The 24,350-nt window shown below is 46.7% G+C and overlaps 2 protein-coding genes and 1 pseudogene across 2 annotated transcripts; all 3 read left to right on the forward strand.

The window, feature by feature from the left end:
• Window positions 1-7,003: 7,003 nt before the first annotated feature.
• On the forward strand, window positions 7,004-7,431 carry LOC136530703 (EPIDERMAL PATTERNING FACTOR-like protein 3). Its single transcript, XM_066523424.1, has 3 exons — window positions 7,004-7,013; window positions 7,097-7,161; window positions 7,246-7,431. The coding sequence occupies exons 1-3, from the start codon at window positions 7,004-7,006 to the stop codon at window positions 7,429-7,431; spliced, it is 261 nt and encodes an 86-aa protein (XP_066379521.1).
• Window positions 7,432-15,076: 7,645 nt separating this feature from the next.
• LOC136530709 (protein IQ-DOMAIN 6-like) lies at window positions 15,077-17,810 on the forward strand. Its single transcript, XM_066523427.1, has 5 exons — window positions 15,077-15,344; window positions 15,933-16,223; window positions 16,327-16,554; window positions 16,701-16,838; window positions 16,922-17,810. Exons 1-5 carry the CDS (start codon window positions 15,276-15,278, stop codon window positions 17,522-17,524), a joined length of 1,329 nt encoding a protein of 442 aa, XP_066379524.1. The 5' UTR covers window positions 15,077-15,275; the 3' UTR covers window positions 17,525-17,810.
• Window positions 17,811-19,906: 2,096 nt separating this feature from the next.
• LOC136530707 (uncharacterized) lies at window positions 19,907-22,347 on the forward strand (annotated as a pseudogene).
• The last annotated feature ends 2,003 nt before the right edge of the window (window positions 22,348-24,350 follow it).

Raw genomic sequence — 24,350 nt, forward strand, 5'->3', positions numbered from 1 at the left:
CCCAATATTGCATATTTTTGGGTCTTTGGTTGTAAATATTATATCTTGAAGAAAGGCACTAGATTGGGCAAATTTGGCAAGAAATGTGATGAAGGATTCCTACTTGGATACTCAACTACTAGCAAAGCATATAGAGTTTGGAATTTAAATGGTGGTACTCTTGAGCAAGTTCATGATGTTTAATTTGATAAAACCAAGGGTTCCCAAAATGAGAATGAGAACTTGAAAGATGTTAGATACATTCAACTTTTAAATGCCATGAAGAACATGGATGCTGATGAATTAAGGCCTAGGCAAGTAAATGATAATGAAGATGAACAAGCACAAGTGCTCTCTAACACAAATATGCAAGATGATACAAATCAAGCTAGTACAAATGGCTCTCATGACAATGAACAAAATCAAGTGGCTAGTACATCATCTCAACCCAATGATCAAGCAAGTGCAAGCGATCAAATTTCAATACTTCAACCAACCAATATTGCAAGGGATCATCCATTGGACACTATCATTTGTGATATTTCAAGAGGTGTGCAAACTAGATCAAGATTAGCTTCATTTTGTGAGCATTTCTTATTTGTGTCATCCAATGAACCAAAGAAGATAGATGAAGTATTGAAGGATGTTGATTGGGTGAATGCTATGTATGAAGAATTGAATAACTTCACAAGAAATCAAGTATGGGAATTGGTAGAGAGACCAAAGGGACACAATATGATTAGAACAAAATGGGTCTTTAGAAATAAGCAAGATCAAGATGAGATAGTACTAAGAAACAAAGTAAGATTGGTAGTATAAGGCTATACATAAGTTGCTAGCCTATGTTTGTGTCTACAACATCAAACTCTATCAAATGGATGTCAAGAGTGCATTTCTCAATGGTTACATCAATGAAGAAGTATATGTTGAGCAACCATGTGTATAAGTTGAAGAAGACATTGTATGGCTTGAAGCAAGCACCTAGAGCATGGTATGAGAGATTGAGAGACTTCCTACTCTCTAAAGGGTTCATGATGGGTAAGGTTGACACCACTCTTTTCACCAAAAAGATTGACAAAGATTTATTTGTGTTGTAAATCTATATTGATGATATCATGTTTAGATCAACCGATCAAGACTTTTGTGAAGAGTTTGGAAAGATGATGGCTACTGAGTTTGAAATGTCCATGATTGGAGAGTTAAGTTACTTCCTTGGTCTTCAAATCAAGCAATTGAAGAATAGTACATTTATGAGTCAAGGCAAGTACATCAAAGACATGCTCAAGAAGTTTGACATGAGTGATAGCAAAGCCATTAGCACACCAATAGAGACAAATGACAACTTGGATAGTGATACAAGTGACAATATAGTAGATCAAAGATTGTATCGGTCTATGATTGGAAGCCTACTCTATATGACTGCATTAAGGCCAGATGTCATGTTTAGTGTATGCATGTGTGCAAGATTTTAAGCCTCACCAAGAGAAAGTCATTTGAAGGCTACAAAGAGAATATTGAGGTACTTGAGGCATACACAAAATATTAGTTTGTGGTATCCCAAAGGAATAAAGTTTGAACTAGTTGGTTACTCTAACTTAGATTATATGGGATGCAAGGTTGAAAGGAAAAGAACCTTGGGCACATGTCAATTGTTGGGAAGATCACTTGTTTTATGGTCATCAAAGAAGCAAAATAGTGTTGCATTATCAATCGCCGAAGCTGAATACATATCCGTCGGTAGTTGTTGTGCACAAATACTTTAGATGAAGGCCACCTTGAGTGACTATAGAATCAAGTTCAAGAAAGTGTCATTGCTATATAACAATGAGAGTGCAATCAAATTAACCAACAATCCGATTCAATATACAAGAACAAAGCACATTGATGTCCGCCACCATTTCATAAGAGATCACCAACAAAAATAGGACATTTGCATTGAGAGTGTGGGCACCGAAGATCAACTTGCCGATATATTCACCAAGTCATTAGATGAGAAAATGTTTTGCAAGATAAGGAATAAGTTGAACATATTGGATTTCTCAAATATGTGTTGATACACCCCCCACTTATATGACATGCCTCTCCTTCAAGCAATCTAAGGTAAAAGTTGATTGGCATGACATACATCCTTACTAAGTACATGATTAGTGCATCTAGTCATCTTTCACATTTAATAGGCTCATTCATGAAAATCAAATAAATTTTATGATTGTATGATACCACTATTGATTCTATGCTTGACTTGATCTAGTGGTAGCATATGACACGTTTGTGGGCTTGTAAACCTAGTGTTTGATCTAGAAAATAAGCTCTAAGTGTTTAACTCAATATGGTACAAGATAACATTTATTTGGAGGTGTGAAGAAGCTTGTCCTTGGATCAAATTGAGTTAAATATCTTTGACAAATGATCTAGATTGGACCAAATTTGGGAAAATGATCCTCACCCTATTGATTGACATTGATAATCTCACCCTATTTAAAATTAAACCTTTGTGGTCATTGATGACAAAGGGGAAAATAGTATACAAAGATAGTGAAAAGATAATAAAGGGGGAGAAATTGACATAGGGGGAGAGATATAACAAAGTAAGGAATCAATTAAAATTTTGAGCACACAAGTAGGTGAAAGCTCTAGTTTGGTTTTGGTGAATTGATGAAACCCTAAGTGCTAACCTAGTTTATCAAAGTGGTTATGAGATAGGTGGCACATTCCAAGTGGTGGAGCAAATGAAGATCATGACATGATGATGGTGATGCCATGGTGATGATCAAGTGCTTGGACTTGAAAAGAAGAAAGAGAAAAACAAAAGGCTCAAGGCAAAGGTATAAGTGGTAGGAGCCATTTTGTTTTAGTGATCAAGACATTTAGCGAGTGTGATCACATTTAGGTTTGATAATCATACCATTAAGAGGGATGAAACTCGTATCGAAATACGGTTATCAAAGTGCCACTAGATTCTCTAACTCATTGCATATGCATTTAGGATCTAGTAGAGTGCTAACACCCTTGAAAATGTTTTTGAAAATAGGCTAACACACATGCACAAAGGTGATACACATTGTGTTTAGCACTTGGGAGCTATGGTTCAAAACTTCACCGACGGAGTGTACAGAAAAGATAGGGTTTCATAGAGTGGACCAAGCGTTGGCCTCAACTGGACCGACGCGTCTGGTTAGTGGAAGCAGTGAAGACGCTAGCGTCAGTCTTTGACCAGACGCTAGCGTCGGTCTTTGACCAGACGCTAGCGTCGGTCTTTGACCAGACGCTGGGTCACTTTGTGACGGAACGCGGAGTGGGTGCGTCCGGTCCTGTTGATGTGGCGGCGCAAAGAAGAGGAGAAGGACCAGACGTTGTTGCTGCGTCTGATCGTGATCGACCAGACGCGTCCGGTTGTAGTTGAGCAGCTCTAGGAGCTCTCTAAACTTGACCAGACGCTGCCCCTCCTATGTCCAGTAGTGATCGAACTGACGCGTCTGGTTGCAACTGGAACCTTACTGAAAGTGACCGAACACTAGGGGCCTGTGTCCGGTCCTACACTGTAGAGCATCCGATCACAACTTAAGTGCACTAATGACCATTGAGACCGGGTGATCAGCATTTGAATCAAGGCCCACGTGGCGTGCATCGTGCGACCGGATGCTGGGGTCATGCGTTCGATCGATCTGACCTATGCGTTCGGTCGCCTTGATTTTTCAATGAATAGAGAGCCAATGGCTCTATTTCGTGGGGGTTCTATTTAAGCCCCATGGTTGGCTCAAGCTCACTCTCTTGGTCATTTGCATTGACATAGCAACCTTGTGAACTTAGCCAAAGCCCTCCCACACATCTCCATTATTGATTCATTATCTTTATGAGATTGGGAGAGAATCCAAGTGCATTGCTTGAGTGTTTGCATCTAGAGGCACTAGGTGTTCGTGTTTCACTATGGGATTCGCTTGTTACTCTTGGTGGTTGCCGCCACCTAGATGGCTTGGAGCAGCGAGGATCATCGAGCGGAGGTTGGTGATTGTCTTTGGCTCCGATCGTGGTGATTATGAGGGGTTTTTGACCTTTTCCCGGCGAAGAGTCAAAAGGTACTCTAGTAAATTGTTTGTGGCTTGTGTGATCCTCATCTTGTGTTGGTTGTGCGGCACCCTATTGAGGGTTTGGCGTGTGATGCCAATTAGTGCGTAAACCTCTAAGTGAGTGTATCGCCACAACAAGGACTAGCTTGCCGGCAAACAAGTGAACCTCGGTGAAAAATCATTGTGTCATTATTTGATTCTGAGGTGATTGGTCTTCATTGGTATTCATTCTTGTGATTCATTGGTTCATTTCTCGACTTGTCAGTATAACCATCTTGCTCACTCTCTTTATATTACCACAAACTAGTTGTCAAACTCTTTATTGTAGCTAGTCGTGAGAGCTTGTTAGGTTGGTTAGTGTGGCTCTTTAGTTAGCATTTGAGAGCCCACTAACTTAGTGTAGTGATATAACCATTGTGTGGATAGAGACTATAGAAACTAGACTTGTGGTAGGTGGCTTGTATTTTTAGTAGGCTAGCGCAACACACGCTTCACCTCATATTTGTCTAACCGGTTTATTAAATGTTGTTGTAGAAATTTTTAATAGGCTATTCACCCCTCTCTAGCCATTAGGACCTTTCACTAGGGTACAAGCGAGGAGTGTGTTTTGGAGTTCCCAGCTATGATACATTGGTTCACGAATCGCCGTGTAATACGGTACGATTTATCTATGATCTAGCACCATAGTAAGAATTGAAAGATAAAAGAGAATGAATGGATCTGATTGCTTAACTCTTGCTTGAAAGTAGAACAGGTGCTTACATAGAATGGTTAGCTAACAAACTAATCATGACTGCTAATAAAATACATACATAAGGATTTACTACTAGTAATGCTTTTTGTAAAAGGAAACCCAACAAACCATAAAGCCTATCATATCTTTTGGAGTCGGAAAACTATTCCCACTAATCGGGTAAGTCTTGCGAGTACATTGTGTACCCAGGGTTTATTTACCCCTGTTACAGGTACAACTTGAGGAGAGGCTATTGTGTGGAGGATTCTTCTGGTGGGCATAGATGAATCCTTGTATCTTACCGCTAGATGTTAATTCCACTGTTTAAATTCTACACTCTGAACTTGGTATTGTAATAATGTATTTCTGGGAACTCTTGTTGTATGAAAAATGGACTAAGTGATGTAAACTCGTTCTCATTATTGGATCCTAGAGGATAAACGTGGATAGTTCGAGTTCTCCCTTAAGGTGTGCTCGACGGAACCGTCCGATGTAGCTTACTTTCAGGGTGCTTAGTGTCTGGTGGAAGGTGAGCGCCTCCGGAAGCGTGCTATTTCGAGCGGTTCTGCCACAGTGCATAGCCGTGAATGCTGTGAGAGAGATTTCGTGGAGAAACGTGTGAGACTAGCTATGACTCAGTCGCTAGCACCCTGCTCCATCCTTGTTGTGACCAATAGCACTTCATCTAGACTAGCTATTTCAGTCCCGTTGGGGACGCCCCAGGGATGGCAATCTTACTCGCGGGTGTGGATACCTGTGGGCATGGACATAAAAACTTACCTGTGGGTACATGAGGGTCGGGTACCCGCAAAGATGCGGTAGGGTGCGGGTAACAAATTTTATCCGCGGCTACCCGACGGGTACCCACAAATTGAGAATTTATATAAATATATGTCATCTATATCATGTGAACTAACTCATTTAACATGTAATTTGTAACATATGAATAACATGTTGAAGTATAAAGATGATATTTTTTTAATGAATGGCTAAATGAAATGATTGTGTAAGCTATTAACTTGTTACTTTAGTTCTTGTGTAAGTTGTTTTGTGTTATTCGCATATGAGCATGAATGATCGAATTACGAATCTATGATGTACTGTCTTTTGTGAGGTACCGTATAATGTCCTAATAAACTATATGCAAGTGAGATTGACATATTTGCATGTCATTTATCTATAAATTTATTATTTTATGTCACTGTAATTTTATTATTTGATCTCTCTTGAATATACCTAAAGGGTACCCGATACCCACCGGGCGAGGGCGCGGGTATGCTCACAAGTGGGTAAAAGTTAGGGTCGTGGGTATGACCACGGGCAGATAAATGCTCTACCGCATCTTACCCGATCCGCTGTCATCCTTAGCCGTCCATGTCCATTGGACACGACGGCAGCAAAAACAAAAGGTTTAGAAAAAGGCCACAGGAGAGAATCCAATGCTACAGTGCCGGGGTCAAAACCGATTTCATTCACATATTTTGAATGTGGCGGTGTTCAGGAAGTTGGTGGGGGTGTCCCTGAGCAAATTTTGCATATATATTTCCTGCCTGGTTAGTGGTGACAGTGACATATAGCCGATGGACACCTAGTATAGGATGATAATAATAATAAAAGTGAGAGGAAGAAACCAATCGATCATATATTCATATATGCATGACACGTGGCACATTCTGATTATATGGGAATATGGGAATACATGACTAAATTTTGATTAGAGGGGATGTTTGGACGGTTAATTAGTCTGGCAATTAAATTCTCCTCTCAAACCGAATCTTCCATTCGAACCATATTGTTTATATACAGTACAGAATACATGTGTACTAGTATTGCCGGCTGCAGCTGAGCTGACGGAAGCTTGGCCCGTGGCCCCGTGCCCGTTGATGCGAGACCACTCCTGCCCTGAACCTGACGACCTTGCAGTGACGAGCATGGCACGCATCTGCTTGGCCCCTTCGCCACAGGAAAGAGAACCTTGTCCAGGTACAAAGATGGGGAGATCGAAGCCAAGAGTCTCTCTGCTCGCTCGGCAGCGGAGAACGAAGAGCCCGTCCGTGACTGTGAGCGACCTCTGATGGGCGCTGGCCAAGCCGTTTGCTTGCTGCCGGCGACGCGGCGTTGCGTGATGAGTGCAGGTGCAGCCCGCCGTCTGCGGTGGCAGCATAGAGGGGCCTGCTCCTTGCTCTTCTTCTTCTTCGTCGTCGTCCTGCCTCTTCTCATCCCCATGACCCAAGGTGAGCCGAGGTCCTCCGCTTTGCCCTGACGCTTTGTGTCTCTGAAGTCTGAATCTGAAGCAGCGACAACCTGCTATGCCTAGGCTATGCAGGCGGCCATCAGGAGCCGGTGCTTGTCGGAGAGGACCCGCACACACAGTCACCACCGGTAACAATTCTCCCTCGCCCTCTTCCTCGCGGGCGACCGTGTATGTTTCATATTTTCATTTCATTTCATTTCATCCGCCATCAGGTCGATGGCGGAGAGCACGCGGAGGAGGAGGAGCAGCAGCTGAACAGGCTGGGCTCGAGGCCGCCGTGCTGCGACCGCAGGTGCGGCTCGTGCGCGCCGTGCAAGGCCGTGCAGGTGCGCGCCGGCGCCAACTACGAGCCCGTCTGGTGGAAGTGCAAGTGCGGCGGCGCCGTCTCCGATCCTTGACGTGGCAACTGATAGAGAGGATGTGAAATTGCATCTGCCTTGGACTTGTGCTACATCAGTGTAGATACTACTACTCGTACTGTATCCATGATATGGTTGTGATATTAATTTGGCTTAGACTTAAGAGACGATGTTGTTTATTGGCCAGTCATCTGCTTCAGCTTCTACACTGCTGCAGCAATTTTCACCTGTTCCCCTGCGTTCTTTGTTGTCCATAATAGTTTTGCCCTGCCGTTTTTTGTGCAGCTGAGTGGGTGTTTTTTCCCCCATCACAACTCAGAACAGCAGATGTGCGTGGTAACATTCTCCTTTCTTGCCAATTGGAGCGCCTTGAATATACTGCTGCGTAAATGTGTTCACTGATTTCCAGGATCTTTGCAGATATTCCAGTTCAAAACACCCACTGTTTGTGAAGCCATGAACGAAACGTTTTAGAAAAGCCCGGTACAAAGCTGATATGGGTCTTAAGGCCCCCATCAGTCCTGGATAGCATAATCTGGCCCAAAAAACGATGGATGAGCTACGGTCCGGCCCATCATGTATAACAGGCCTCGTAGCGAGCCCAGGCCTGTCCTGCCCAACTAGTTTACTGTGGAGCCCAGCCCAGCATACGGATTCAGAGACCATTCCTTCCTTCCATAAGAAACAACAGGATCGACGACAACCCTTTCGTAGATTCAGCATCTTGCCCTTTGACACCAGCACAACACTACAAATCGCTTGTGAATGAAGTAGGTGACAATTCGAATTTCCAACTCCTCGGCTAGCCGGCTTTGAAGTTCCTACCTGCTCTTGTTCATTTGCGGTGTTGTTGGGCTACAGGTCGCGCCATTTAGGACACTGTGACAGTTGATCCCAAATTCAAATCTCCATCGAGATTTCTCTGTGATGTAGACATGTAGTACTACTAGAGAGTACGCAAATGGTAAGAACATAGGAGTATTCATATTCCCGTCCTTTTTAGCCTTTTTCTTGCTTCCCGCCTTCTCTTCTGAACGGATGCCTTGCCTTTCACTTTTACTCTTTCTGAAAGCACTAACCATAACCAAGCTCTTTGTCAACTCATGCCTGCGGAATTATTTTTCTTTTCAAAAACCACGGCCACTTTTCAAACGAGTTTGAACTGAACTGACGGCCTGAAGCCTGATCCTGATGTGCACATGCGAACAATGTGCTGCTACTGCGAGTAGGAAGCAGACATGCCATGCCACACCCCACACATAGGCAGGCAGGCAGCTGATCTCTAGCCCTGTTCACAGATTCATTAGGGTACAGTATTGTATTGTTAAATAAAGGGTCATGGATAAGCGTCACGTTCATTTGGACTTATTTAGTTTATAAGTCGTACAAATCAGCCAATAGTACTTTCAGCCACGGTGACGATGGGCCCATGATCCCCCAAAATGATGCCAACAAAGTGTGCTGCAGATGGTGGATGATCAGGCTATCAGACAAGGCTCTCGTGTGTGCAGTGTGCATGCATCCCTGACCATCAGCCTGTTTGCTTGTTGGTTTCAGTCAGGCCAAACCAGCCAGCCAACAGTATTTTTCTCTTACAATAAACCAGCACCAGCCAGTCCAAACCAGCCCAGAAACCAACCAACGAACGAACCGCTTGTTCCATGATTTTCTTTCATATGTGGCCCTGCACTAGCCAGGAATTTGTGAGCAAGGCACAGTTCGTTCGAGTAGGCCCGCAAAGCGTGACCTTTCTGTGTGTCTCTGCATAGTTGTAGGGGGACATTTTTTTTCCTGAGGAAATTCTAGTATAGGGGGAATATTCACCTAGATTGGTGATAGAAGTACTTTTACCCAAGGTTTACATTACAGCAGGTATAATAATCGCCTTTTAGCCGGCGAGGAGGATCCACGTCATCGAAAAACCAGCCACGTAAAGAGAGAGAATTTGGAGCAGGCGGTAAACTCCTCGCCGACTGCAGCGCAACGTACGAGGAGAAAATGTCTTTTTCTAGCCGGCTGCGAGCGAGAAGCTAGCGTTTCTTTCCCATTTCACGTACTCTTGTACTGTGATCATTAAATGCTACAGCCCGTCAAACAGCTAAACCATAATATGAGTTGGCTATATAACTGACTGTATATGACATGGTATGCTCTTGCAGCCGGCAGCAGGCTAAATTGTTAGACTTGCTCTTAGGAGCTTCTTGCTCCTCTTGATTCCTCAAAAAAAACTTTTACCCAAGGTAGATAAGGCTGATGATTGTTACTTTAGGTCTGGAAATCATGGTTTACAGGTCTGCATCTGTACTTGTGTATAGTATACTAGTACTCCGTAGTATAATTCGCAGGGACAGCCACCGGAAGAACTATAACATTTTTTTGTTTAGTTTTCCTTAATCTAGACATTTTTTATAGCAACACAGTTAAAACTAACATTTCAAAAGCTACCTCTTCCAGTGAGGCCCTCTTTAGATCCCACCCAAAATCCAAAAATTTTCAAGATTCCCCGTCACATCAAATCTTGCGGCACATGCATGGAGCATTAAATATAGGTAAAAAGAATAACTAATTGCAGAGTTTGCCCGTAATTGGCGAGACGAATCTTTTAAGCCTAAACAATCCATAATTGGACAATTTTTGCCAAATACAAACGAAAGTGCTACAGTAGCCAAACGTCAAAAATTTTCACATCTAAACGGCGCCCGAGTCACGCCAAGCTATTGCTATTTGGCGTGGTAATTTTGAGTCACTCGTATCCTCTTTTGCCCTGTTTGTTTGGCGGATAAGGATAAGCCATGACTGAAAGTACCGTTGACTGATTTATTATGAGAGAAAAATATTGTTCATTAACTGAAAAAGTACGGCTTATAAGCCAAACGAACATGACGTTTGTGTGCTTAGCCTCCTAACTCATGAGTCACTCCAAGCAGATTAACGTGGCTAGGTTTAAGAATCCATGCCAAGCGCACTGGCATGACCAAATGGACTGTTTGTCCTGCAGGATTTTGGCCCTGTTCGTTTGTCTTATAATTCGTACTTTTCAACTTATTTTTTCAACCGGAACAATATTTTTCTCTCACAATAAATTAGTCGGAACAGTGTTTCGGCTTATTTTTTCAGCAAAGCGAACGGGCCTTTATGGTTCTGTGTTAGCTAGTTATTTTAAACTTTAATAATGCCATGTACAACCCTGTCCTGAAACGATACAACTCTAGTATACTAACAAGTCACTTAAGTATAACGAATTTTATTTAAAACAATATGTAGATTCATCATAAATATTGGCACTTCTCTCTATAAATTTAGTTAAATTTGAGATAGTTTAGCTAAAGATAGAAGTAGAATCACATTTTTTTTTCAGGGCGGAGACCAACCAGGGTTCGATTTTGAATTCCACTGTGGCCTGCAAAGCTGCGCTGCCCTCACTTTGATTATTCTCCTTTTCTGCAAACGCAGCGAGTGATTACAAGAGTAGAGTAAAAACTTCAAAAGATTATTACCCCCGTACTGCTAGTCCTTAAGGCGCACTCTTTCTGTTTAATCTATCAATCATTCTAAGGCCTTATTTAGTTCATGCCCAAAAATTTACTTTCTATCTCATCGAATGTTCGACATATATATGAAGTATTAAATATAAATTAAAAAAATAATTAATTGTATAGTTTACGACTAATTTGTATCTTTTAAGCCTAATTAGTCTATGATTTGACAATGACCCTGTTCGCACCTCTTATAATTCGTACTTTTCACCTTGTTTTTTTAGTCTGAACAGTGTTTTTCTCTTGCAACACATCAACCAGAACAGTATTTTGACTTGGTTTTTCAGCGAAGCGAACGGGGCAACGTGGTGCTACAGTAGCATATTTGGTTTAATAAATTCGTCTCGCGGATTACATGTAGATTCTATAATTTATTTTTTTATTAGTATCTAAACCACCCTAATATCATGGAACACTTTTCGTCCTTGATTTAAACAATACCTAAAAATCGCATCCATGCACTCTGGCTCTGGAGTCTGGTCTAGTGCAGTCGACAGGCACGGGCACGGACAGTCACGCAGAGCACAGAGCACATCATACGACATGTGGGAACAAACCGGAAAGGCCAAAGCAAACATTTGACCATCCCTTCAACCAGCCAGCCAATAAATGGTCTGTTCGCTGATTGGTTTCTGGGCTATTTTGGATTGGCTGGTGCTGGTTTATTATGAGAGAAAAACACTGTTGACTGGTTGGTTTGGGCTGGCTGAAACCAACGAGCGAACAGGACGAAAATAAGGAGGCTTTTACCTGTGTGCGTCAATATAAAAGTTGATAATTATTTATATATCATTAAAAAGTTTGAGCGGTCATACATATCACTCATCTAAACTTATTTGTCGTCCACGTCATTCCGTCCATCTTTTGTTAGATCTTTGCCATTTGCTAGCCCTAACATGTGGGTCCAGCCAATCAAGATGTTCAAAATAACCCCCTCCCTCTCTCCCAATCCCTCTACTGCTCGTTGTGGTCCTTGCGTCGTGGCTCCGCATCGCCGCTCTCGCTGCCGCCCTTCCTCGTGTTGAGCTCGCCCGCGCGCACCCGCGGTGGACGGGCCGCCGTGACGTCATGAATCATACGCCGCTTGGATGGAGGTCGAGCACCACCTCCTGGCCCTCGCCCCGTCGGTGTCCTGGCGTCTGTCCACCTCTGCGAGGTGCGGTCGCCGATTTCACGCCCGAGGCTCTCAGTCTCTTCGTTGCAGGTCGCCGGGTCATTGATGCCCACCTCCTCCAGGATCTCCCGCAGCCTCTCCCACTCCGGCACGATCTCCCGCTCAATTTCCTGTATTGCGCAGGCACAGCGACGCGACTGCGGCATGTCCCCGGCCGCGGCGAACAGGATCAGGTCGTCGAACGCGGTGACTAGGAGCTTGGACCGCCTGGTGATGGACGTGAGCGCGCCGCGCAGGAATGGGGCTGGCATCTTGGCAGCCGCGAACATGTCCCATGCGAGGCGGTGCAGCGAGCGCAGCAGCTCCCCGTTCGTGGATTGGGCATGGCCATTGGAACACCTACAGAAAAACCGCTACGACCGTGATGCACCTCCTTAGGCCTCGCCACCGCCTATTGCGCCTGCATGTGGGTGACGTTTGTGTCCAGCCACATGCTGGCCGCGGCGCTCCCAGAGTCCCGGTGTACTCAGCGCGGACCAGCTGGGCCACGAGCACAGGTCAGCCTAAAAGACAGGTGACGACTGCGTCTCCATCGGCCAGGGCAACGACGACGTGCACGTCGCCCGCACGCAGTGCAGACCCAGGCCCCGGCCACGACATGAGCGTCGACAGCCCCGATCGGGGCGCCAGCAAGGGAGGTCACCTTCACCGGCACCATGTACGGCGTCCACATCAAGGGCACGACGACGACGCGTCGACGTCGGTGGCAGTGATGCTTAGGTGTGGCGTGCCGTGCCAGGGCACGTCGCCCAAGTGCGACTGTGCGAGAACGCCACAGTCATGTACGTTGGCTACCAGCTCCCAAGTCCTGCACCTAGGTGGCCGTGCTTCGTGTTCACATCCCAAAGCCCCTTCTTGCCTGATGCCCTTTCTGCTATGCTTCTCCGTTCTCGCACAATCACTGATATGGATGGTGTCACTTGGAGCTGTTGGAACATGCCGAGGATGCTAGCTGAGCACGTCATGCCAAAAGCGATCACCGTATTGGAGGTTAGCGGCACCGGAGGAAAGAAACTCTTACATGTCTTTCAGACCGGTAGGCATTTTGGACTTTTCTCGTCACAATTTGACACCGTTCCAGGCATAAACGGATGGAATGGCATGGATGACAAAAAAAAAATTCCATGCAGTAGCACCTAGGTGCGTTCAAACTTTTTAGTAGCTTATGTGTAATTACTAGTGTTCCCCTAAACGGCCTAAACGACCGATTAAACGGCCACTAAACTGTAAACGGTGGTAAAATATTTTGTTTAGGGGGTAAATAGAAATTAAACAGTTGACCGTTTAAATGGTCAAAAAACGAGAAAAAACGGCCTAAACGAAACAGAGATAAACTGTATTAAACGGGCTAAACAACTGTTTAGTCGAACACGAGGTAAATCTAATTCAGTTTTGTATAGATAAATTTGTATACTTAAGTTTATTATATTTATAAATATGTACACTTGATATGCTACATGCATAAATATCTATATTTGGTTCTTTTCACATGCATAAATATATATACATATTAAAATAATTATTTTTTACTCGGATAAATATGTATAAATGCTAGAATACTTGATTTTTTACATGCACATATATAATTATATGTATTCTTTTTTTTTAAAAAGTACAAAGCGTTTAGACCGTTTAACCGTTTGAACACCGTGTAAACAGCCTAACCGCTAAACGAAGAGCGACCGTGTAAAAACCGTTTACCGTTTAGAAAAACCATCCGCCCGATCGGCTGGGGCTGGCTGGCCAGCCAGCCCCCTCATATGGATACTATTCACATGAACCAGCCAGTAATACTTTTCTCTCACATAGGCCATGTTTAGTTCACCCCAACTTCCAACTTTGACACTATGAAAAAAGAAGATTCCCCGTCACATCAAACTTGCGGTACACGCATGTAGTACTAAATGTTGACGAAATCAAAAACTAATTGCATAGTTTGGTTGTTCTTTGCGAGACGAACATTTTGAGCCTAATTAGTCAACGATTGGACAATTATTACCAAATACAAACGAAATACTACAGTGCGCTACAGTGTCGCTGAAAATCCGACGGCATCAACTCCAAACACAACTAAACGCGAAGCAGCAATGATACAAACCATCAAAACGAACAGGCTCATAACCCTCCCGAGGTCCGTCTCTCTCATCCACGAGCACAGCCTGCTCTGCTGACTGACCGTCCTGCACAAAACCACTGTGCGCAATGAAACGCAACGCAACGCAACAGCAGGAAAAGGTCCCGGTTTCACCGCCACAGAGCAGAGAGCACAGCCATCTGACCGTCCATGTGGACCTGGAACGCCATGAATCCCAAACACACAGAGCCGAGAGGGGCAGAGGGCTTTCCCAGGACCCCGAGGAAAAAGAGGGAGACGTGAGCACCAAAGGGTGCAACTCCCCTCCTCCCTGTTCTCCTCGCTGGCCGCTGCTGTGGTTCCGGTTCTCGATGCGGCGGAACGCGAGGAGGTTTTTTATGGACCTTTCTTTTGACCGGCAGTCAAAAAATAATTCCTCCTCCTATGAATGTGTGTCTGTCCCGGCCCGGCCGTCCATGTCCATCGGACACGACGGCAGGGTAAAGTGAAAAGGCCACAGTAGGAGAGAATCCAATGCGATGTGAAACGGATTCTTTCACATAGTAGGATCCTTCCTTCTCGCGTCGCGCTTCCGAGTTCCATCCGCGTCCATCGATGCTGCCTCCTTTTCGAAATCGCAAAATTTAAGCTGTTCTAGTCTTTGTTTTATTTTCTTAATTAAAGCGAGTGATTGATTATTAGTGAGTAATAACCGATGGCAGTAATGGACGCGGCAGCAGCTGTCTCTGTCAGCTCAGCTCAGCTCCAGCACTGGCATTTTGCACGCAGCGCTCCCCTCCAGTCTCTGCGTGCTTGACCGCCTCCCTCCATTTCGAATTTCAAAACCCCAGCGCCTCCTGCCCACCCGCCGGCCGCTCCCACTCCCACTGCAAAGCCAAAGCAGGCGCACGCGCACGCGGCACGCGACCCTTTGTCTCGCCCGCCCCGCGCTGCTCTCCACTCTTCCCGCGTGGGTTGTTTGCTGGTCTTCTGTCCGCTCCTCTTCCTGCTCCTGTGTCTGCCGCCCACCGCTTCTTGGGACAAGCCCGTTTTCCCCCGCCGCCGCAGTCGTTCTGGGCGAGAGGAGGAGCGGAGCACGATGGGAGGGTCCGGGAAGTGGGTCAAGTCGCTCATAGGGCTCAAGAAGCCCGACAAGGAAGACTGCAAGGTGAGGGGGCAAAGGAAATGGGTGTTCTTGGTTTCTTTGCCATAAATAGTTCCCCGCTTTTTATTTCTGTTTTGTTTTAATCCGGATGATTCCTGTCCGTCTCTGACTATCGTGATTCATCCTTGCGAAGATTTCGTTGGAGATAGATGTCTCCATGAATGCTGCTTTCTCGCTGTCGCAGACTCGACCCTTTTTCCCCTTCTGAAGCGAAAAACAATGATTCCTAGCTAGATTACCGTCTTGTTCCTAGTTCGTGTGGTACAGCCCCTACTTCCCTTTCCACACTAGATACAGAACATACGATTTGATACTTTTTTTTACTCCCAGAATGGCAACCCCCTGTATCTGATGATACCGTCAATGGCCACCATAAGTGCCCCTTTCATTCCTTCGTACTACTTGTCTGTCAATACTCGCTTTCTTGCTTCAGACAAAAATCATTGTGTACCGTATTTGTTCATTCGTATGGATGTTCAAGTCATTCCGCGGAATCGTAGCTCAAAATCTGAGTTCCTCCCTTGTACAGTTCACTCTGAATTATTCTGAAGTATTTTCATCAAATACGCAACTTTTCATGCTCCTGTCCAGGACAAGCTGCAACTCCCGTCAGTCCACGGAGGATTGCGAGGCAAGGGCCGCAAGTGGAAGCTGTGGCGGACCTCCTCCGGCGACCAGGGCTCCATCTGGCGCGGCTCCAGAGGCGGCAGCCAGCGCTCGGCGGCGTCGGAGGCCTCGGACGACGCGTCCTCGGTGGCCGCCCCCGCCGACCCGTTCACTGCCGCCGTCGCCACCGTCACCCGCGCCCCGGCCAGGGACTTCATGGCCGTCCGCCAGGAGTGGGCCGCCATCCGCATCCAGACCGCGTTCCGCGGCTTCTTGGTACCGGCATTTCTCCGCGACACCTGTTTCTTGTTTGGATTCGTACTGGATTGTGGTTGCGAAATTCGTGATCGGTTTGCGCGTGTGTTCGTCGTTGGTAAAGGCTCGGCGGGCGCTGCGGGCGCTCAAGGGGCTGGTGCGGCTGCAGGCGATCGTGCGCGGGCGGCAGGTGCGCAAGCAGGCGGCGGTGACGCTGCGCTGCATGCAGGCGCTGGTGCGGGTGCAGGCGCGCATCCGGGCGCGCCGCGTGCGCATGTCCACCGAGGGCCAGGCTGTGCAGAAGCTGCTCGAGGCGCGCCGCACTCAGATGGATATCCTCAGGGAAGCCGAGGTCTCTGAACTCTTTTTTTTGGGGAACACGCATTCACGTGAATTGCCTTCTCCTTACTAAGATGATTCGGGCCCTGAAACGCATTGAGCAGAAAAGCCTAGATGAACAAACTCTCATTGCTCTGTAATCTTTTTTTTTTTTTTCAGGAAGGATGGTGTGACAGTCAGGGAACACTTGAACAAGTGAGGGTCAAGCTGCAGAAGCGGCAGGAGGGCGCAATCAAGCGGGAGCGAGCTATCGCCTACGCATATTCACAGCAGGCCGATGGTGCTGCCAAATGCAATGTAGGGATCATCGACACTTTGATTGTGATTCTGTACAGGTATCTGTGTATATTGATCTGACCTTCGTTCTGTCTGTTCTGCAGCCACCAAAGCTTACTTCCAATGGCCGGGTGAACCACTCCAGCATGCTGCTCAAGCACCAGAATTTCGACAAGAGCAATGGCAACTGGAGCTGGCTAGAGAGGTGGATGGCAGCACGCCCATGGGAGAATAGGTTGATGGAGGAGCACAACCAGACCAACTCCAGCTCCCCCGACTTTCGGTCCTCCAAGAACTGTGAGGACTCTTTTGGTGTGCTAGGCGACTTCTCTGAACCGAATTCAGTGAAGGTGCGCAAGAATAATGTCAGCAAACGGGTCTGCGCAAAACCACCTGGGCCAACGCACGCCCACGGACATCATCAGCGCCTCAAAGCCCAGTCGATCTCGTCTCTGAGCACTGAACTGCACAACGATGAGAGCTCCGGGTCGTCATCGTCTTGTTTCGCATCGACCCCTATATCATTCTCCACATTTGTGACTTCGGAGAAGACCGAGGACAATGTCAGGACGAGACCCAACTACATGAGCATGACAGAGTCGATCAAGGCAAAGCAGAAGGCATGCAGCGCCCAGAGAATGGTGGCGCTGAAGCAGTCAGATGATAGGAAAGTCACGAGTGCTGAGTTGAAGGCCGCTCAGGTGTGATAGTTTCATGGAGCTGACTTCCACATCCTCTCTATGCTTGGATGTTTGCTTGGTGTCTTGCCACATTCTTGAGTGGCTCGGTGCTGCATTGTTGAGTTGTCCTTATGTTGCTGGTCTGATTGTTCAACTTCTTGTTGTCAGATTGCATCTTTGTTCAGTCATTGTGGGTGTATCTTTGTTCAGTCATTGTGGCTGTATCTTTGTTCTGTCATTGTAGCTTTGTCAGTGGTAGAGTCTCTGTAAGATAGTTCTTTGAGTAGACAACATTGTGGATTTCTTGCCTGGGTGTTTATTTCAGGTGAAAAAGAGGATAATTTACAATGTCCTGCTTCCCAAGATGGCTCTTTGAGTAGAAATACTATGCTGTGGTCTTAACTGGAAGCTGAAACCAGTGTGCTAAAACATTGCAGCGGTTAATTTCCATCTGACCTCATAATGTGAAGGACTGAAACTACACTAACTGGGGTCTGGGGTCTACTCCTAGTCCTAGATGACTAAATTTTTGTTTGCAAACATAAAACAGGTTATTGCGAACACAAGGTTGACAAGTACCCTTGTGTGTTCATTTTGTGATGAGTGATTGTCAATGTGATCCACGAAGTAGGTTGAGTGGTGACTAACCCTACCATGGCGAAAGCTATGTGTGCGACATGTCTTTTGGCTTGTCTTGTGCAGGTGTGGAGCTCGGATGCGTTGGTCGACGGCGAGGTGAAGGTCAAGGAGGACGTGCCGTGCCGACAGACCGGGAGCGGTGAAGGACGGACGTGAGGCTTGGACCGAGGGACCCAGAGGCCGGGTGACTAGCCGCGGTGGCTGACACTTGGGACATCGACAAGTGCAAGAAGACATGGAGTGACGGTGTTGACCGGGTCAAGACGGCGGACGCGTGAGTCGAGCGAGGCTCAGGAGGACTTGGCGGGCCGGCCGGTCGAGGACGGCGGTGACACGCGTCAGATGGCGGGGGACGCGTATGGAGTACGCTACTCGCGGACGGTTTGATGGTTTGGACCTCAAAACTATCGGATGGACGGTTCACGGGTTTGGGCCTCAAAACCCGGACGGAGGTTCCGAGGAGGGACGGATGGCACGTGGCGGCATCGGGGAGTTCGCGTCGAAGCGAAGCTACCGATGAGAAGGCGCGGTGGCCGTCGGATCAAGATTACACCGGGTTGGACAACAACGCCCTTGGGCTTAGCGGTTCAACTCATTTGTATCCAGGGGCAAAACTGGGAATGTGTAATAGCCCTGTTAAATAGGATAAGGGAGCCTCCATCTCCCTCACCTCCTCCAGTTTTCATTTTCTCCTTTAGGGTTTCTTCCTCTAGTTTGCTTTCATGTATGAGAGAGGTCCACAACTCAAATTGTGACTTGGTTTTGAAGGAATCGGTGGCCGTAACCATCGTATGCCCTCCGGGATTCATGATTTAGTTGTGTTCTTGATGTGATTTTGGTGTTCTTCACGAGCTCCTTTTGTCCCCTCTTGTTTCCCCTCTCGTTTCTTCGTTTTGGGATGATTTTGGTTCGTTCTTGTTGCCTTGGATCGATCAATGACATGAGTAGAAGCTTTCCACCGAAGAAAATCCACTAATTCCTCACGAGATCGCAGATCCGAGCAATTTAAGTTCTTGACCTATTTTTTGGGGGATTCTTCAATTCCTTCGATTCACGGAGTTAGAGTTTGTTTCGGGCCATGATCCTTTAGAGGTTGCCTTTCTACTCGCTTGTGAACCCTTGTGCAAAGTTTCAAATCATTTGGAGTTGATTTGATCAAGTTATGGCTTGATTTGATTTTTCCCGAGAAACTGCTCGTTCATACCGGACCTGTCCGATATGATCTAGGACGTATCCAATATTTCTCACTTTGGAGTTTTGAGCTGAAATTTGGTGGAGACCTTCCCTTGGTGTCTAAAGAGCTATGGTTAAAATTTCATGATTTTTGGACACCATTTGACGGGGTTTTGGATTTTTCTCTTTTGGTCAGCTTGCTGCTGAAAATACCGGACGTGTCCGAGATCATACCGGACGTGTCCGAAAATACCGGACGTGTCCGATATAATACCGGATGTGTCCGATATTTGCAGGAGCAGTGCTGTTTTCTTTTGGGAGTTTGCTCGTTTGGGCTTCGATCTGTGTTCCGTTTGCTCTGTGGTGACCCGCTGTGTTCTGAGGGAGCATCCACTCTTCTCTAGGGTCGTGGTCATCAAGTCTTTCGTGTATGCTTTTTGGGGATTGATGTTGGGACAGTGGTCGAAGATTTCGAAAGAAATTTGAGGCTCCCATTCACCCCCCCCCCCTCTGGTCGTCGTTTCCGGTCTTTCAATTGGTATCAGAGCCGGTTAAGGATCATTCCACCTTAATCGGTCCGTGATCCACGAAGGCGACATGGAGCGTGGTTTCGGCAAACCACCGCACTTTGATGGGTCCAACTATCCTTATTGGAAGATCCGTATGTTTGCGCATCTCCAGGGGATTGATTGGCTCGTCTAGGAAATTTGCGAGGATGCTACGTACGTTGTGCTCCCTGTTGCGGCCCGTACCACCCAGGATCACAAGGATCGGCACAACGCAAATAGCAAAGCTCGCAGTGTGCTTTTCTCGAGTCTTTCGCTTTCTGAGTTCGAGCGTGTCTCCGATTGTACTACAGCTCGAGAGATCTGGGTGAGGCTTCAGAGCTATCACGAGGGGACCGCACAGGTCAAGACCAGACTCTACGAGACGTACAAGCGTGAGTACGAGAACTTCTTTCAGTTTGATGGCGAGTCCATCGATGCCATGTTTTCCCGCTTTCAGACTATTGTCAACAAAATGAAAGCGAACAAGGCCAACCTACCTTATAGTGATCATGAGAGGGCGCTCAAGCTTCTCTATGCTCTTGATCGAAAGGTATGGGATGTGAAGGTGTCGGCGATCATCGAGTCGGCCAACTACGACACCCTCACCGTCGACGAGCTTTTCAGCAAGCTCAAGTCCACAGAGATCGACTACCAAACCCAAGCCAAGCTCAAGAATCCTTCTGCACCAACCATGGCTTTGGTCTCAGGTAGTGGTTCAAGTTCATTGACTAACCCTTCACAAGCTTCTTTCTCTTTGTCGTGCTTGATGTCAGTCACAGAGGAGCAGCTGGAGTCTCTTGGGGATGATGAGTTGGCACTCGTCATCAGTCGGTTCTCTCGATTTCACAACAATCGTTTGAACCGCCGACGTAGTGGTGGCCCAAAGGAGGGATGCTATGGATGTGGAGATCCAGACCACTTTGTCACGCACTGCCCTAAGAAGAAGCCCTTCACCAACAAGTATGACTCCGGCAAGCACAAGGATAAGCGCGACTACACCTCCGGCAAGCACAAGGCCAAGGGCGGCTTCGACAAGGAGGCGATCAAGAAGGCGTACCGTAGGAAGGCCAAAGCTCAAGAACACGCCTTCCTCGCCTCCCTCAGCAACCTCGACGACGACTCCGACGATGATCACTCTTCTTCTCCCTCGACCGACGATGAGTCCGAGAAGAAGCGCGAGGACAAGCTCAACGGTCTCTGCTTTGTTGCCGGTGCAAACTGTGGTGGGTTTTGCACTATGGCGGTTGACGGTGGAGCAAAGCTCAAAAAGGACGTCGACGTCGACGACGACGAAAATGAGGTACCGCCCACACTTGACTCACTTATGCTTGAGCTTGATACTATGAATGATACATTGATGAGTCAAGATAAGTTGCTTAAGCGTGCTGCAGGCGAGAGAAAAGAGTTTAAGGACTAGCTAGAGGTTGCTTTGAAGGAGTTGGAGCTTGCCAAGAGTGGTGTAGTGGTGTCAGAGGAGGAGGAGTGCGATGAGTGCACTATACACATGTCTAACCTCTCTGACTTGCAATCCAAGTATGCTGTTTTGCTTGATGAATGTGATGAGCTGAAGTCTCGTTCTGGGTTGCTCGATGCATGCAGGTCTTGCTCAGGTTTGCAATCTGAGTTGGCAGAGAAGGTTGCCAAACTTGCTGAGTTTGAGAAGGCCAACTCAGATAGCACCACCACTACATGTGTTCGATGTGAAGCTTTGGTGTTGGAGCTTGAGTCCTGCAGGCACGACAAGATGGGAACCGAGGAAGAAAACACACAACTTCGGTCCATCTTGAGCTGGGTGTTGTGCAGTGAGCCTCAGTTGGGCATGATGGTGAGCCAGTTCAGGTGGGGAACTGACTCATCGGGAGTAGGCTTTGCTATAGGTAGGAAGGGTGAGCATGTCTATGGCAAGGTTGGTGAACATAGTGGTTTGAACCCAAGTGAGAAACCCACCAACACTCCCAAATTGATCAAGATCCCTCCACCAGAGTCTACCAAGCCTATGATCAAAGATGGTGTGTTTGAAGAACCACCAAAAGCTCCACCATCCAAGCAAGTTTGGGTTCCCAAACCGAACCACTTTCGGAACTCACTCGATACTCTACCCAACATCTCTAGTGTACCCCTTCCTAAAGCCAAAAAGCCTCAGAGAGTGAACCACATCCACAAGAGAGTGAGTCAACCACCATCCAAGAGAGAGGTGAGGTACCACTGTGACTATTGCCATAGAGATGGTCATTTGGCTGAGTTTTGCTTTAGGAGGAAGAGAGATGAGCGGCACGAGTATGAGTTGAACAACCAGAACATGTACCATCCTCCCCATGGCATACATGTACCGCCTGTTCAGAGGCATAGTGTTAGGCCTAGAGGTGCAATGCCTCAAGGTGCTAGGCCTCAGGTGGTGAGACCACATGGTGGTCGTGCCCGACGTGGCCCAAGTCATGATCTATATGACTCTGGACCTCGCAATGGTGGCTTTCAGTCCCACACTCCTAGCGGACCACGTTTTCCCCCACATGGTGATCGCTTCTCTCCAATGGGACATGGCATGTATGGTGTTTTTCCTAACACTTTTCCAGGGCAAATGACTCAACACTGGTATTCTCCTCATTTCACTAACCCCAGTGTTGTGCTATTTGCTCACCCCCTGTCTTTCTATTGATGCAGAGCGGAGGCCTGGAGAACACGTGGCTTGTTGATTCCGGCTGTTCGCGCCACATGATCGGAAGTTCCAAATGGTTCTCCAGCCTCGACCCCATGCAATACAAGGAGTACATCACATTTGGGGACAATAGCAAAGGTAAGGTGCTGTCTCGTGGGACTATTCGGGTCAATGAGTCTTTTATCTTGAAGGACGTTGCTTTGGTTTCAAGCCTGCATTTCAATTTGCTCTCTCTTTCGCAACTCCTTCAAGATGGGTTTGAGGTGCGCTTTAAGACTGGACTTTCTCGTGTGCTTGATTCTCAGGGACATCTAGTTTGTCAGATCGTTCCTTTTGGCCGAGTTTTTAGAGCTGATTTCTCTCAGTCTTTCGGTTCTTCTCGCTGTTTGGTTGCCGGATCTTCTTCTGATTTGTGGAAGTGGCATAGGAGACTTGGTCACTTGAGCTTCGATCTCCTAGTGAGGTTGAGTTCTCTTAACATGATCCGAGGATTGCCCAAACTTAAGTTTGAGAAGGATCTGGTATGCCATCCCTATCGCCATGGAAAGATGGTGGCTGCTTCCCATCCTCCAGTGACTCAGGTCATGACCATGAGACCCGGTGAGCTACTCCATATGGACACTGTTGGTCCGGCTCGGGTTCGGTCAGAGGGAGGAAAGTGGTACGTTCTTGTGATCGTGGATGATTTTTCTTGTTATTCTTGGGTGTTTTTCATGGAGGGCAAGGACAAAGCATTTTCTCATGCTCGTGACTTGATCTTGAGGTTGCAAACTGAGTTACCAAAGAATGCCATATGAGCTATCCGCAGTGACAATGGCACTGAGTTCAAAAACTCTCAGTTTGACACCTTTTGTGCTTCCTTGGGTCTTGAACATCAGTTTTCTTTGCCCTATATCCCTCAGCAGAATGGTGTTGTTGAGCGCAAAAATCGGACTTTGGTTGAAATGGCCAGGACGATGCTCGATGAGCATAGGAATCCTAGGCGTTACTGGGCCGAAGCCATCAACACTGCCTGCCATGTTTCAAACCGCATTTTTCTTCGTGCTTTCTTAAAGAAGACAGCCTACGAGTTGCGGTTTGGGCGTCCACCCAAGGTGAGTCATTTTCGAGTCTTCGGTTGCAGGTGCTTCATTCTTAAGCAAGGTAATCTTGACAAGTTTGAATCTAGATCTTCGGATGGTATATTCCTCGGTTACGCTTCTCATTCACATGCGTACCGTGTGCTTAATCTTGAGACTAACCGTGTCGTGGAGACTTGTGAAGTCACCTTCGACGAAACCATGCCCTCTTCTATTTTTGTCTTTGAACGTGCAGGTGATGAAGAGATGGGTGACAACATTTTCATTGAGGATGACTGAAAGCATCTAGGCCCCTAGTTGGATTTCGGTGATTAATGTCAATACAAGATTACTATGACTAACGTGTGTTTTGTAGAGACAATTAAGTTAGGTCATGGTAATAGAGATCGATTGGGCAATTGAGGTTGTCATGCCCCTACGATGGAAATCGTTTCGGTTTTCAAAGGATGGACGACAAGGTTAAGGATAGCTAGTTCTAAGTGTCGATTGAAGTTGGAGAGACACTTAGAGTAGTTTAGGACTTTGTTTTTCCTTTGGCCGTACTATGAAGGGGGGTATGAACGGGTAGCTTGACCTAGTTGAGTCTAGTGAGTTAGGTGTGGTGCACACTTGTTAAAACTAGCTCTAGGTAGCTCCTATGAATGCCTAAGATCTTTTGGAGCAAACTTCATTCACATATGTTCAGAAGTTGGAAGTGAATGGAGGGTCAAAACACTGACCGGACGCTGGCTCCGGTGCGACCGGACGTTGGCCGCAGG

Source organism: Miscanthus floridulus, unplaced genomic scaffold (genome assembly GCF_019320115.1).
Source record: "Miscanthus floridulus cultivar M001 unplaced genomic scaffold, ASM1932011v1 fs_181_1_2, whole genome shotgun sequence".
Taxonomy (NCBI): Eukaryota; Viridiplantae; Streptophyta; class Magnoliopsida; order Poales; family Poaceae; genus Miscanthus; species Miscanthus floridulus.